General features: G+C 50.5%; 1 protein-coding gene across 6 annotated transcripts in view; it reads left to right on the top strand.

Moving 5' to 3' along the window:
* The window catches only part of Synj2 (synaptojanin 2), an 84,392-nt gene that overhangs the window by 40,674 nt on the left and 27,733 nt on the right, over positions 1-15,985 (top strand). For all 6 annotated transcript variants that reach the window (XM_070010385.1, XM_070010381.1, XM_070010383.1 and 3 more), the window contains exons 6-12: positions 5,453-5,514; positions 8,571-8,667; positions 10,931-11,103; positions 12,355-12,436; positions 13,078-13,227; positions 13,301-13,466; positions 15,685-15,876. In XM_070010385.1, the coding sequence (XP_069866486.1) occupies positions 5,453-5,514; positions 8,571-8,667; positions 10,931-11,103; positions 12,355-12,436; positions 13,078-13,227; positions 13,301-13,466; positions 15,685-15,876 (922 nt within the window). The remainder of the gene's footprint in view (positions 1-5,452; positions 5,515-8,570; positions 8,668-10,930; positions 11,104-12,354; positions 12,437-13,077; positions 13,228-13,300; positions 13,467-15,684; positions 15,877-15,985) is intronic.

Below are 15,985 nucleotides of genomic sequence, written 5' to 3'. Positions count from 1 at the left end.
CCGAGGGTGGGACATGGCAGCTGACACATGCTCGTGACTCTCCAAAGCCCCTGTGTGTCTTCAGACATAGTTCCAAAGCCTTCATGTTCTCAGTCTTCTGAGGGATCTGCTCACTTTGGGGCCCCGTACCTATGTGAACCTCTTAAGGGCCATCCAAGAGATTCTGAGTCATCTTCAGAGGAGACGGGGGGGGGGGACAGGGGGCAGCCTTACATAGAGGTCTACAGTCACCAGGATGAACTATCAGTACCAAGCTCAGGAATCCCAACTATTTTTCTCTATTTTGAGCCCCTCCCCATTCTTCGTCTCTTAGGTAGCGTGACAGTTGGAATTTTGTGGGCAAATGGCTTATGTGCGAAGTTGTACTGTTGTGCCTTCTTAGGGGCTGCCCAGGGCACATGAGTCCTGCCCAGGGATGGGGAAGAAGGTGCCAGGCAAAGGACCATGCTGATCACCTGTCTGCCAGTGGGCCTGGGCCTGACGCTTTCAGCACACGCCAAGATCTGTGTGCCTTTAGCCCTTTTCATCTTTGCCATGTAAACAGGTTGTGTAATAGCCACAATGAAGTGTTGCCCTGCAAACTCACATCTCCTCTGGAACAGCTTGTTACGGGGTGTGGGTGCTATCTGTCACTCTGTGGAAGACTGCTCCCTTGGCCACTGTATAGCTTTCCCTCCTGGGGCCTGCACACTTCACAGACATACACCTGACCTGCACGTGAGTCTGATTTGTGTTTTGTAGTTTCACCTGATGGAAACAGCCAGAAGATGATACACCATGGATTAGAAACTCTTGCCTACATTCACCTCTTCCCTGTCAGGACCTATTTCTTAACTTCTTAAATAGGTGGGCTGCAAGTGATAGTGTGTGTGTGTGTGTGTCCACAAAGGTATGAGATTGTGTGTGGTATATCAGTTTCCAGACTAGGTCACTGAAATGGAAAAGTCCTCTGAGTGGAACTGAACAGAGCCAGGGACAAAGTGAGCTGTGCAGGGGGTGTTGGTGAGTCCCATGAAGCAGCTTCAGACTTGTCCCTGGCTCTTCATAGTCCCCACAGAAAGAGCAGAGCCAAGGTGGTGAGTGGTTTTCCAGAGGGATTCAGAGCCTAAGCTTTGCAGTTATACTGACCAGAGTTCAAATTCAAGTTCTGGCAACCCACTTAGTAACAATATATACTTTTGAAAAGCTCTGACCTTGACTACGCCTTAGTCAATAGTGGTAAAATGAGGTTTACAATACCTATTGCACAGGGTTATTGAGAGAATTAAGGCTCTTAAGACATACTAGGACTTCACACAGAATCTAGAACCCAAAATAGCCACTCAAAATAGTGGCTATTGCCGGGCGCTGGTGGCTCACGCCTGTAATCCTAGCTACTCAGGAGGCTGAGATCTGAGGATCGCGGTTCAAAGCCAGCCCGGGCAGGAGAGACCGTGAGACTCCTATCTCCAATAAACCACCAGAAAACCGGAAGTGGCGCTGTAGCTCAAGTGGTAGAGCACTCGCCTTGAGCTGAAGAGCTGAGGGACAGCGCCCAGGCCCAGAGTTCAAGCCCCACGACCGACAAAAAAAAAAAAAAAAAAAAAAAAAAATAGTGGCTATTATGTTATTAACAATAGTGGAACTGAGCGGTGAAGCCTGGGCTGATGAGGTTCCCCATCCTCATGAGGGCTCCAAGATACAGTCCCGTGGCACAAACACCAGTTTCCTTGACGTGTTGCTCAGCCTGATGGGGAGCCAGCAACCCCAGGCTGAGCTTGGTATTCACCTGGCTGGCATTCGTGGGGCGTCTCTTGGGTGCAAGGGACTCAAGGGATCAGGTGTAGGCTCTGCCTTTAGGAGAGGGGACAGGGAGGTGACAGTGTTGGTGAGGTTTCTGGCGGCTTGGCGAGGGGCAGCTAGCCCAAGCTGACGCATCCCAGGATTCTTGTCTGCATTGGCTTGTGGGAGAGGGACACAGCCCCTACAAGAGGGGACACAGCTGTGCTTGTAACCCCTGGTTCCCGCATGTCCAGGGAACCGCACTGGCTCAGAGCGGGAGGCTCCTTCGGTCTGGGTGGGGGGCGAGGTGGGCAGCGCCGGGGCATGGCAGCTGAGTGTGTGTGTGACACTGAGCTGGATCCACCCAGGGGGCACCAACCCAGTCGTGCCCAACAGTGCCACCTGTGAGAATCCCCTGGGAGCTGTAACCATCCTGACTGATGCCCAAGGCAGCGTTGTAGTGATGAAATCACAGCATCTGGGACTAGTTTCTGAAGACCCTGAGAGGGCGTCTGCTGTGCTGAGCCATCTGGGAAGCCCTCTGCTGCATGCCTGTAAACAAAGTGTTCTTGGAGGCTAGAGGGTGTAGGAAACTTGATCGGCACCATTTGTCCATTTCTGTAGACACTTCTGGCCTACTAGTGTGACCTCGCTGGGCTGGAGCTGGGGCCAACTGTTCTGCTGGCTCTGGTGAGCTGGTTGGAGCTCCTCTCGCCAGCCTCAGACTGCTCTTCAGGGTGGAGGCACAACTGGACATTGTCCTCAGGAGGACGGCAATCAACCTAACATTCCTCTCCCCTCCCCTCTCCTCCCTTCCCCTCTCCACCCTTTCCCTTCCTTTCTTCCTTCCTGTCTGTGGGAGCAGGGGGTTCTGGGACAGCCCAGTGCTGCATGGGATTGTGTAGTTTCTGCTCAGATCTACGCTGGGTATTCCTGAGTCTCAGTGTGTAGCATGCAGGGTTGAGTTAATGACTTTAGGGACCAGAGGCTCCTTAGACAGAGACGGGAGGCTGGGGTGAAGGAGAACAAGGAGAAGCCAAAAAAAGCAGCTCTGTCAGCCCAAGGGGCCCCCAGCCACCCCTGGCTGCCAGTCCTTGAGGCTTCCGAGACATAGGACCTCAGCAGTGACCCAGCGAAGGGCAGAGCTCCACAGTGATGCGGTTGCTCAGGGGAGGAGGGACTGGCGGGAGGCAGGGTCGGAGGGATCCAGACTACACAGATGCACAGGGCAATGGAGGAAGACTTTCTGAGAAAGCAGGGGGCTCCAGCTCCCTTCCCTTTCCCCTTTAGGAGATGGGGTCATGATGTTTGAGAGGCCTCAGAGGCCTGGGTCTGCGATGGGGACTCGGCTCAGAGCCGCCCTCTCCCACCCCTTCCTGAGCAAAGGGGAGGAAGAAGATGGGACAGGAGTCAGGAGCAGCCTGCCTGCCAGAGCTGCAGTGGGTGGGGCCATGGGAGTCCCTGGTGTCACTGGCGGGGCGGGGCAGATGACTGCAAGGTCCAGCCCCCAGCCCAGCTCTTCCTTCAGCAGGTCTGAGCTTGGCCTGGGACTGGGCACCCTCAGGACCGAAGGCTGGACTCTGAGCCTAGACTGCTGACTTTGGTTCTCTTCTTGGTGTGCTCCCACAGGGACTGCTGCTTGGCCCTGCTCTGGGAGGTTTCTTGTGCTGACTGACAGGTGACACAGAACAAGTTGCCCTGGCTTTGGGCCCTAGCCTTAGGGGATTTCAGAGGGGAACTCAGGGGAGCACATCTCTGTGAGCCCCAAGAAAGGCTGGTGCTGACAGATGAACAGTTTTCTCCATACCATAGGCCCATGGGTGTTTTTTGAATTTAAGACATTTTATTTATTTTTTATTTTTATTTTATCGGTCATGGGGCTTGAACTCTAGGCCTGGGCACTATCCCTGAGCCCTTCAGCTCAAGGCGGGTGCTCGACTACTTGAGCCACAGAGCCACTTCCGGTTTTTGAATTCAGGAGCTGACATTTTCTGAGTGAGACATTAGCAGCCCCTGGGGAGAGGAGAGAAGGGAAAATAAGCAGCGAAATGAAGGTGTCCGATCGGTCTATTGTGAACCCCCATAGATCAGCAACGCTGCCTCATTTTATACAATGGTTTCCTTTGTGACCATAGTTTTCCAGGACCAATGGGATTTAGGCTTCGTTGAGTCATCTGTATAATCTCTAATTTCTGAACCTTCTCCCATAATTTTTGAATCTCTTGCTGGGGATCCCGTGTGTTAGATACAAGCCTAGAGTGAGACACGTGGCCGGTGGTGTTGATCACACTCGGTGATGGCTGTACTCATCATGTGGATGAGTCTGATGACGACACTGCTCTTACAGCTCTGAAACCAGGCTGAACACATGGTACATTTTCAGGCCCGCAGAAAATGTGTTAGTTAGCCAGAACTCCTTCATCCAGATCTGCTGAATTGTCACCTTATGTCACCCACATGCATGCTGTCATTTGTTTTCTCAGCCACTTGAGAGGAAGTTGTATACATTTTTCTCCACCATTAGTTTCCGGATGCTTTTTCCTAGAACAGTTTTACTCTGACAGCACCACAGCAAAGGTACACATTTGAAGAATTCAACATTGGCGTAGTATTTTAGCCAGGAAGGCAGGCATTTTCCAACTCAGTCAGGTGTCACCGTAGGCTCTCTGTAGCGGCTCTGCCCCTTCAGTCCAGGCCTACACTCCACATTTACTTGTCCAGCTCTAGTTTTCTCAAGCTGGGTTGGCCTCCAGGCCTTTCTCTCTCATGTCACTGTTAGTCTTTGAGAATGGAGGCCTTCTGTTACATCAGCAGCCTCGTCTGGGTCTTCCTGCTGTTTCTGAAGGCTCCCTTGCTGTGTGACAGCATTCTTCCAGGCACGCGGTGTCCATGTGCCCTTCAGTGATAGTGATTTTGGTCACCTGTCAAGGTGCTTTTGCGTATTGCTACTTACAGTTGTTTTCCCTTCCAACTCATTAGTAGACTGTGACGGATATTATGAGATCATATAAGTATGAAGTTCCTCATCAAACTTGACTTGCTGCTCTTTACTATCATGGCTGTAAAATGACGTCTTTCCCTACTGTACAGAAGAGCCCTTCTTCCCCATTTACCCACTCACACACCTCATAAACCTCCACCGGTCTGTTTACCCACCCATCGTACCCCCATCCTTCCGTACCACCTAACCTTCCACTCACCTAGCTAATACTACTACCATCAGTGTGGAGTCAGAGTCCTATTTTACTTAGTAGGTTATAATCTACTGTCCTTACATCATTTGATGCTCAAGTTGCCCCAGATTTGGTCAATGAGAACCCCTTCAAGCTGACTGTAGAAATGATACCTATGTGAAAGATTTGAGCTTAAGTTGAGGAGTAAATACGTAACTCAGACAAAAATCCAGATTTTAGGACTAGTGAGGAACTAGGTGGTGGGAAAGTGATTTGGCTGGACAGTCTGGGGATGTGATTTCTGTGTTCTTACCTCGGAATTTCTGGTGGCTGGGCCTCTGGAGGGGCACTGTTAGCACGTCCAGGAGGGCTGACCTGCTTGAGTAGGGAAAGTGTTGTACAGGTTGCTGAGTAGCTGCCAGCCATGCCTGGCTGGTGGAGAGAGGGAGCATGGGAAAATCACGGCTCTCTCAGAAGTATCACAGCAGAAGTATCACCTTTATTCTCTCTCACTGTAGGTTGGCTCCCATCATCTGAGACTCCAGAGAGGCCTGGAGGCCAACGCCCCTGCTTTCGACAGGTAGGGATGGTCAGATACCACTTGAGGCCTGCATATGCGCACTCCATTCAGACATTGGCACTGGGGAAGCAGGAATCAACTCTGAATTCAAATCTTTAGATTTGTGTATTTTGGTCCTTTATGCAAGAAAAGAGTTATAAAAGGGCTTTTCATTTGTCAGGTTTCCCTGAAGATTTCTGTGTTCAGAGAGCAGCTCTTTATCTGTTCCTTGTTTGTCTCCCCCCGCTCATGGGGCCTGAACTCTGGGCCTGGGCACTGTCCCTCAGCTCTTCAACTCAAGGCTAGTGCTCTACCACTTGAGCCACAGCGCCACTTCCAGCTCTTTCTGCTTATATGGTACTGAGGAATCGAACCCAGGGCCTCATGCATGCAAGGCAAGCACTCTACCACTGAGCCACCTTCCCAGCCCCTTATCTGTTTCTTGTTACAGTAAGATTTCATCTATCCATTCTGATTAATTAAGGGTTATTTAAATTATAGGATACTAGTAGATGCTTATTTATGTGTTTATTTTTGTTTGTACTCAAGACCTTGCACCTACTCCTTGGCTTTTTCATCATTTGGCTGGTACTCTGCCACTTGAGCCACATCTCCTATTTTCCAGCTTTTTCCTGGTTAATTGGAGCTAGATCTTGGGGACTTTTCTGGTTGGGGCTGGCTTTAAGCCTTAGTTCTTGAATCTCAGCCATCTAAGTAGCTAGATATAGGTGTGAACCACCAGCAACCAGCCTTGTTTTTGTTTTAACATAGAACATTCTAGGTTTTAAAGATTATAGAGATGTGAAGTGTAAGAACACTAACTCCTAAACCCCACACTCTTAAGAGATTTCATTGCTAACAGGTTTTTGTTTCCCCTTTCTACTGAGGCTTGAACTCAGGGCCTTGTGCTCTCCCTTGGATTTTTTGCTCAAGGATGAGCCATTGCTAACCTGAACTGGTTGTAAAAAAAAAAAAATCTATGCCCCCAATTGTTAATAGCTTCTTAAATGATTTTTTCTTTTAATCTAAATTGGTGGTTCACTGGTGTAGTTTGTGACTTTGTTGTGAACTCATCTGTCTTGGAGCATTCTTTCTGGGAAGTTTCTGAGTAACTTTAAACGACTCAAGATGAAGTAGGACCGGATTGCAAGCTCATGTGAGGGCTCATTTATTCTCACGCATTATCAGAGGGAATTCTCTAGCTTCTGTTAGCACTAAGTGTGAAATAGCTGCTTATCTTTATAGCTTCCTAAGGGCCATTTCTTGTTTTTACACCAAGGGTTTAACCTTTTGGGGTTTCCTACTTAGATGGGGATGGTCTCCTTGTAGACGCCTCAGGTGGATGATGAACTTCCTTGTCTTCTTTATGTGTACCATGAGAACTGATGCTCAGTTTACCTAATTCACCAGATGTCCTTAATGTTAAAGCCAACATAGTATTCCTTACCCTTTGACTTGATCTTTCCAAATACTCTACAAATTCACTAGTTATTGACGTGATTAAAATACAACAATAAACTAGAAACATAGAAACATGTCATTGTGGAAATTTCAAAAAGAGAAAAATGTTTAAAGAAGAAAATACTGAGAAATCATCTACTGTTCCTAGTACATTTCCTTCGATCTTTACACATTAAGCACAAATATGGATAGTCGTTCCACTAAGTTATAATTCCATAACTGCTTTTTGCATTCTAGCCTTTTGCTGTTTTGTTTTTTTTTTTTTTTTTGTCTGTGATGCGCTGTCCCTCAGCTCTTTAGCTCAAGGCGAGCGCTCTGTTGCTTGAGCCACAGTGGCACTTCTGGTTTTTTGGTGGTTTATTGGAGATAAGAGTCTCACAGGCTTTTCTGCCCAGGCTGGCTTTGAACTATGGTCCTCAGATCTTAGTCTCCTGAATAGCTAGGATTACAGGTGTGAGCCACCAATGCCCGGCGGCAGTGGTGATGGTGGTAGTCTTGATTTTTTTTTTTTTGTCTTGTCCATTGTGGGGCTTGAACTCTGGGCCTAGGCATTGTCTCTCAGCTCTTCAGCTCAAGGCTAACACTCTACCACTTGGGCCACAGCGCCACTTCAGGTTTTCTGGTGGCTAATTGTAGATAATAGTCTCATGGACTTTCCTGCCCGGGCTCGCTTTGAACCTCTATCCTCAGATCTCAGCCTCCTGAGTAGCTAGGATTACAGGCGTGAGCCACCGCACCTGGCCTCCTTTTGCTATTCTTTAAAGCATCACAGTCAAACATTTCTCACAGAATCCGTAAGGTTACCTTTAGTAAGTTGGGGACAAGGCTCTGCTTATTTGCACGTAGTCTCTGATGCAGAACTGCTTCCCCAGAGCCCGCAGGCTTTGCTGTGCTGTCTCGTTTGGGTTCTATGCAATGAAATGTAGCGTGTGGAAGGACAGCTAAATGATGGGGGGAGGGGGAGGTGGGCTTTCCTAGCAGTGCTTCTCCCTGCAAGAAGGATAGCATCAAGGGAAAGAAGAGGTTTATTTCAGTGAAGTGCATGTGACATTTACAAGACTGTGGAGGTCAGGGGCACTGCAGGAGAATTGATGATGGTATTTTATTAAAAACCCACAGCCCAGTGCCAGTGGCTGGCGCCTGTAATCCTGGCTACTCAAGAGGCTGAGATCTGAGGATCACGGTTTAAAGCCAGCCCGGGCAGGAAAGTCCATGAGACTCTTCTCTCCAATAAACCACTCAAAAAATGGGAAGTGCACTGTGGCCCAAATGGTAGAGTGCTAGCCTTGAGCTGAAGAGCTGAAGGACAGCATCTAGGACGACAGTTCAAGCCCCATGACTGGAAAAAGAAAAAGAAAAACCAGCACAGCCTTTATGCTGTGCATTATTCCTGGAGCCGTTCATGCAAACGGCCTGGACAGGACCTGGCCCTGTCCTGGGATTGCCGTGTGCAGAGGTGGTGGCTGGGAGGAGGGCGTGTCTTCCCCACACACACTCTGGGCCTAGGACATGGTGGGTCCGGGTCTTCTGGCACTGAGAAAGGTCCACCCTTCTGCACATGCCCCTAAGCCCCGTGGTGTCGCTGTGGGGTCACCATTGTCCTGCTGCTGTTGCAGGCACATGGTTCTTCTGAAGGAGCAGTACGGGAAGCAGGTGGTGGTGAACTTGCTGGGAAGCCGAGACGGGGAGGAGGTTCTCAACAGAGCGTTCAAGGTAACCCTTCCCCCCCCCCCCACACCTCTTCTCCCTTCTCCACAGCTGGGTGTTGATGGGACGGGGGACGGAGGGGACCCTGGGCAGGTGGAGCCCTGAGGCGCAGAGGCAACTCCTGTGGACAGAAGACAGCAGAAGACCACCCTGGGCTGGCTTAGGTCTGTCTGCCCTCCAGCCTCCTTCAGCCAGTGATCGCGGCAACTCCAGGGACAAGTTGAATTTTGATGAGCTGCAGGATGGGAAACTTCGCTCAAAGTCAAAGCTGTGCTTCCCCAGGCTCCTGTGGGCGGGGAAGCCTTCCTGCTTTCTTGAGTTGCTTTAGTGCAGAAGAGAGAAAGGGCCAGCCCGGCACCGCCCCAGGCCTTCCCACAGAAGAACCATAGGGTGTTTGTGCTGATTGCTCTTCAGAGCCATGCTTGGTTGAAAGAAGGACACAGGTGAACCCTCCTGCTCCCTGGGCAGCCTTCAAGACCCTGTGGTACTGTGTGCCAGCTCCTAGTAGGCTCTTCCACCTCTTAACTGCCCAGAGCCAAGAGCCCAGGTCCCTGATAGGGAAGCGTTGCAGTTGAGTCCAACCTGTGAGCAATCAGTCTGTCATGGAAGATTCTGGAATGAGTGTCATTGGCCTCCTTGTTGCTTGCCCAGGTTCCTGTGGACCTCTGGTTAGTAGAAGCTGGAGGAAGCCCCTTCTAGAGAGAACCTAAAGGTACCTCAGCCTAAGGTCAGGCCAGTCTAAGGCTGATGTGTGCAGCCTCCACTTCCACATGACCCCTGACCTCTGACCCCCTCACTGGAGGAAGCCTAGTTCAGCCCAAGCACTTGTTTTACTCTGTAGAAAAGTCACATGCTTGAAACAGGGACTTTCTGGTTGCTACTTTTATTTGGCCAAACCTGCCTTTCCTGTTTGGTTTGTTGCCATGAGCAACAAACTCAAGAAATCTCTCCTCCTACTCATCTTGGCAGTGATGCTGGCTGCTTATTTTAAGGAAGAAGTAAGGGGAAAGGAAAATTCCCAACAACCAAAAAAATGAATGTACCCTTCCCTTTTCTGCCTTGAGTTCTGGAGAAGGGCCGTGCTTGGCCTTCCCCAGGGCTGGCGGCCCTGCCTCTGGCTTGGGAGTCGAGGCTTTTTTTCTACCCAGATGGCAGGAGTCAGTTCAGTGGGGGACACAGGTCCTGGGGCAGGTCACAAAAGAGGCGCATTCTGGCAGGACCCCTGGGGCGTGGCTCTGACTAGGAAGTCGCTCAACCAGGCTGAGGCCAATATTGGCAGCCTGCCTGAGTCCTGGCAGTCATCAGATCACAGCAGGACAGGCTCCAGGGTAACTCTCTAAACCACCAGTCACCCGGCTGAGTTCACAGGCGACTCCATCTATAAAATCTTGCTTGAAGATGGCAGTGTGTGTCCATTTATATTCTGACTACCCAGGGTAATCAGAGTCCTGGTCTGTTGGTCCTCAGCACCTCTGGCTCTGCAGATGTGTGGCTTGGTCTTACCCCATCTGCCATGTAGTTGAGGGAGGCCTAGAGGGGGGCAGCCTGGGATGTCCACTCTGTCCTTGTCCCTGGGAAGCAGGCAGAAGAGTTTCTGAGCTAGGATGCTTTATGTGGAAGGAGCCTGTGTCTGAGAAGAACATCCTGGGCTACCAGCAGCCCCAGACTCTGCTTCTTCCCTTTCCCCACCTTCCCTCTGACTCCAGGGTCGCCGCCCTGTCTCTGGTCACCCACATTCTGAGGTGTCACCGTTCTGTATACCCCAGTGGCTGTCTCAGCCAGCACCAGGCCACCACAGAGGCCCCCTTTCCTGGTGCTGGTGTCTGTCAGGATGGGGCTGGTTACCAAGGCAACGGGAGCTGGATTGTGAGCTCTGTAGCCTGCCACATGCTGCTGTCTTTGAGGGCTGGGGCACTTGGGCCGTCTGAAGAACAGGGCAACCCTTCCCTTGCCTGTGCCTCCCAGAGCCCTGCAGGGTGGGATGTCCCCAGGGTGCCACCCCTGCTCCGGGCTCTTTTTGCCCAAGGGGGGCCTTCTGCCTTTGTGCAGGCAAGATTTTCTTAGCTTCTGTCTTCCTAGGGCCTTTGTCCTGTGCTTCTGTTTCAAGGTCAGGCTGGTCCATGGCCTGGTCGTCTGTGAGCCTCCTAGCTGATCTGAGCACACTAATGGGCAACTGTGGTTGGCTGCAGAACGAGCTGCCAAAGGAAGTGTGCCGTCACCATCCTGCCGCTGCCCCTGTGCCCTTACACCTTCCTCTTTCCCTTTGCAGAAGTTGCTCTGGGCTTCTTGCCACGCCAGCGACACGCCTATGATCAATTTTGACTTCCATCAGCTTGCCAAAGGTGGGAAGCTAGAGAAATTGGAGAACCTGTTGAAGCCTCAGTTAAAGCTACACTGGGATGACTTTGACGTGTTTGCCAAGGGCGAGAATGTAAGTCCACGGTGAGTCTGGTCTGAGCTTGGTCTTCCTGCTGGATGAGGGGCTCAGGGGCTGTAACCCACAGGGCAGTGCTCCTCAGGGCTTGCCTGCCCTTGCAGTCCTCTGGATCATAAGCAGGGTGATTCTGGGCCTCTGGTTCTAGTCTGCTCCTCTCCTTTCCTGCTGAAATGAGCTTGTGATTTCTGTGAGTAGATGGCAAAGCCTAGTTTGCGGGATAGAGAAGCACCCTAATAGAGGAGACAGGGTTAAAACCTAGGGCTGAGATGACCACAGTGCGACAGGACTTGTCATGATCACGTGAGGAGAGCTGGGGCAAACCACGGTGCCAGGGAGGCTGCGCTGTGGTGACTTGTCCAGGGCCCAGAGGAAAACGTGGGGTTTACTCAGTGTGCAGTCAGTCAATCCTCATCACGTGTAGTCTCCACACTAGTGGATTCATCTATTCAGCTCAGCTCATTGGTAACCTCAGGATCTCGTCATAGCCCTCTCATGTTCACTCACAGACTTGCAGAGCAGTGGAACATGTGCCTTCTCTCAAGGGCCCGTGTGTTCTCGTTTGCTGTCTAATTGCATGGTTCACTTCTTTCTGTGCTTTTCTTGGTAACTTCACTGTTTAAAAGGGCTCCAAGCCCAGCATGAAGGTGCAGCTTGGCATCTCTAAGCCTTAGAAGGCGGTGATGTACCTTCCATAGGACACACTTAGATAAGCTTCCTTCAGGCCTGAGTGAGTGGTAGTGTCGTTGGCTGGGAGTTGGATGAAGCAGCAGTCTGCAGGAGCCCTTCAGCTTTCAGTGCATTCATGTAAGTCATGTCCCAATAAGCTCACTGTAGGTTGAAAACATCCTAAGTCAAAGGTGCGTTTAGTACTCCAATTAACCATCAAGAACCACCCTAAGGGGCTAGCTGTGTAGACTTAGTAATGTGTGTTTACACAGAAACCATGAGCAAGTTGATGGCAGTGTTGTGGCAGAGGCTCACAGGTACCTAACGAGTCTTTTTCCCAGGAGCAAGGAGGCAGCATTTGGTAATTGAATATTCTCATTCAATTCTCATTCACTGTGGGTAACAGAGCTGCCCTTCCTTGCCCGCAAGCCAGGGCTAGGTCTACAGAGAGTGCATTCTGGGGTCTGTGGGGCATTTCTGCAGGGAGGAGCCCAGGGGTTCTCTCCTGAACAAGATTCCATAGAAGTTGACACTAGAGCCATGGGCTATGTGTCCCTGAATTGATTCCGTTTTTTCTTGTGGTCCTTAAGTTTTCAGAAAGGCACTCTGCGGATGAACTGTCTTGACTGCCTGAACCGAACCAACGCTGTTCAGAGTTTCATCGCACTCGAGGTCCGTCTCCTGAGCATCTGCATCGTGTCTCACACCCTCAGTGGGCCAGGCTGGGCCTGCCTAACATGCCTTCAGCTTCACTGGTTGGCTTTCCGGTGATGGGGCGGGTAACAGGGATGCGCTGGGGCCTCTGGACAGGTTCTGTGCGAGGTGGCTTGCCTGCGCCTCCGTGTGTGCCTCCCTGTCATAGGCTTGCTTATTCATACACTCATGGAATGCATCCCAGCCTTAGCTTCCCAAAGGCATCAGGCACCCTTGAGAAAGAGCATATCTGTGTAGTGATTGTCATGAATACTGCTGGGCCGGGCCAGAGGGAGGCTGGCTCTGAAGCCAGAGGCAGCATGCCTGAGTCTGTTGGTGTAGCCCAGCTGCCTGGCTGATTTCTCTACTCCATCTTGGAGGGAGGGAACTGGGGTCCCTTCCTGCTGCCTCCCTCAGTGCTTGCTATCTACTATCAGTGATAGTGGGTGGTCAGGCATCAGGAAGAAGGTTGGGAATTTGGATCAAGGAGCCACTCTGTCCTGCTCATATCTCAGGGTAGCACAGGGTCTGCAGTGTGCTGGATATAGCACCCACTAGGAGGCCCCTGGGAGCATTCCCAGTAGGCAGCCCAATTCAGCTGTCTCCTCTGTCTCCCTCAGGTCCTTCACCTCCAGCTCGAGAGCCTGGGGCTGAACTCAAAACCCATTGTTGACCGCTTTGTGGAGTCCTTCAAAGCCATGTGGTCTCTGAATGGGCATAGCCTGAGCAAGGTGTTCACAGGCAGCAGGGCCTTGGAAGGGAAGGCCAAGGTAGGAGCGGGGCGAGGGGGCAGGGAGGGTAGCCTCACGGGTCCCTCTCACACCTGTGCTTGGTCTCCTGCAGGTAGGGAAGCTGAAAGATGGGGCCCGGTCCATGTCTCGTACCATCCAGTCCAACTTCTTCGATGGGGTGAAGCAGGAAGCCATCAAGCTGCTGCTGGTTGGCGATGTCCACAATGAGGAATCAACAGACAAAGGCAGGATGCTTCTGGACAACACTGCCCTTCTGGGTAATGAGTTCTGCCCTGCTTGCATGAGGGTGTGTGTCTCTGGTCTACTTTGGGGGCACAGGTGGTGGTAGAGGCTGTGGTTAACTATCCCCAGGACCCTACCGGGAAATCCAAGATGGCGGATGGAAGATAAGTAAGAGATTTTGATCTGTCTTTGGTCTGAGTAGTGGGCTGACGCAGCTTTTAATTGATACTGTGCAGTTCTTCCTCACTATTGGGAAGGCATTGTTGTTAGGATCCCTGCGGAGACCAAAATCCAAAGATCCTCGAGTCCATAATGAAAATGGCACCATCTTTGCAAATAACATCTACCCGTACTCCTATGTACTTTGTCATCTCTAGATACTTGTCCCATCTAGTGCTATGGAAATCGTTTTTCTACTATATTGTTCAGAGGAAACTGTAAGACAAAGTCTCTGTACATGTTTAGTACAGCTATCATTTTTTTGCCAAGTAATTCCAATCCATGGTTGAATGGATAGGATGTACAACTGCAGGTGGCTGTTTCCCGGGAGCTGGCCCTTCTGGACTCCCCTATTTTTTGGATTGCCTGTGGAGAGGAAGGAAGGAAGGAAGGGGCAGGACTATGAAGCAGTCTGCACTGTGTCTGTGTCTTTGAAGCTAACTCATTTCAGAAATGTCCTTGGAGACCTGGACTCCCGGTCTCCCTGATAGGTGTCTTGTGACCCAGGGAACTTCTGGAGGGAGGGAGGAGCCTGCAGTCCTGTGTTGGCCTCTGAGGACATTTCCTGGGGGAAGTGCGTAGGGCTATTAAGAGCCCATCAGTGCTAGAGGATTTTTTTGGGAAAATTTTAATGACAGCTTATTCCCTAGAGCATGTGGCCTTCATAAGTAAAGGAAAAGAAGGGGAGACTGGCATTTTTACAAGAATGAGACAATTTTAGGCTTTTTTGGGTATGTTTGAGAGAGAAATTAGCCCATGTTTACAATGGCTCCATAGGCCTTTTCTCTCTCATTCTTCCATATATTGAGGTTGCTTTTGGGCCTCTGATAGCCAAGGTGAAATTAACTTCCGCTCTGGGAATAGTTCTAGCTCAGAAAAGCTGAGCAAGCTCCAGATTCCATAGTGAGGCTTATTTAGTGGCAAAGCAGAGGAGATTTGGGTCAAGTCTCTAGATTAAAACATTGGAAGCCGGGTGCTGGTAGCTCACACCTGTAATCCTAGCTACTCAGGAGACTGAGATCTGAAGATCACTGTTCAAAGCCAGCCTGGGCAGGAAATTCAGTGAGACTCTTATCTCTAATAAACTATCAGAAAACTGGAAGTGGCTCTGTGGCTCAAGTGGTAGAACACTTGCCTTGAGCTGAAGAGCTGAGGGACAGTGCCCAGGCCCAGAGTTCAAGCCCCACAATCAACCAAAAACAACAACAACAACAAAAGGATATATTTTGGTTAAGAAGGTGGCTGGTGATGGTTTTTTTTTTTTTTTTTTTTTTTGTCGTTGTGGGGCTTGAACTCTGGTCCTGGGCACTGTCCCTTAGCTCTTCAGCTCAAGGTGAACTCTCTACCACTTGAGCCACAGCGCCACTTCTGGTTTTCTGAGTGGTTTTTTGGAGATAAGAGTCTCACAGACTTTCCTGCCCAGGCTGGCTTTGGACTGAGCCTCAGATCTCAGCCTCCTGAGTAGCTAGGATTACAGGCATGAGCCATCAGTGCCCACTTAGATTCATTTGTTAATGCTTTAAGTCTGAAGGCTAATAAATAAGCAAAACAGACCCTTTCAGGTATACAGGATGGAAGTAGAAGATGCAAAGCTGGGGCTTTGGGTTGATGAGGCGCTTAGGGTTATCTGTAATATATTACAAATTTGTAACATTTCATTTATACACACATACACATAGCACATTATTTATATTGTCCACTGAAGTGTCCTCTTGCTCGCTTTCATTCCTCTGCCATGTTCTGTGGGATCATGGCGAGAATGCACAGGGACTTTCTCCCTCTGTGTCTGTGAGATTTCTTGTGATCTGATCCTCACATGACTTCTATGAATAATGGTGCCAGGGCATGCGGGGTGTATTTCTGGTCCTGTGTTTTTGTATGTTGATGGGAGGTATTGTGTTTAGTGTCATCTTTCTATGTTGTGGTCCACATCTGCAGGGCTGTGAGCAGTCTCTGGCAGGCCACCCTCCTGTGCTTTGGGAGGTGCCCGGCTCTGGGCTGGAGAGGGACTTGCCTCTTTATGCCTCCTGACAGTGACTCCCAGGATCCTGAAAGCCATGACCGAGCGCCAGTCAGAATTCACAAATTTTAAGCGGGTTCAAATCGCCGTGGGGACCTGGAACGTGAACGGAGGGAAGCAGTTCCGGAGCAACCTCCTGGGGACGGCGGAGCTCGCAGACTGGCTGTTGGACGCTCCCCAGCTCTTGGGAGCTGTGGACTCTCAGGGTGAGGGCAGTCACGTCACACAGGTGAAGACAAGATATCTGACGTTTTGTCAAACCTGCAGCAGCAGGTTGACCGCCTCAGTAGCACCTCCTCCTGTAACATTGGCATT

This window comes from Dipodomys merriami, unplaced genomic scaffold, assembly GCF_024711535.1.
Source record: "Dipodomys merriami isolate MVZ:Mamm:240054 unplaced genomic scaffold, mDipMer1.0.p SCAF_8, whole genome shotgun sequence".
Taxonomy (NCBI): Eukaryota; Metazoa; Chordata; class Mammalia; order Rodentia; family Heteromyidae; genus Dipodomys; species Dipodomys merriami.
This window is presented reverse-complemented; position numbering and strand designations above follow the sequence as displayed.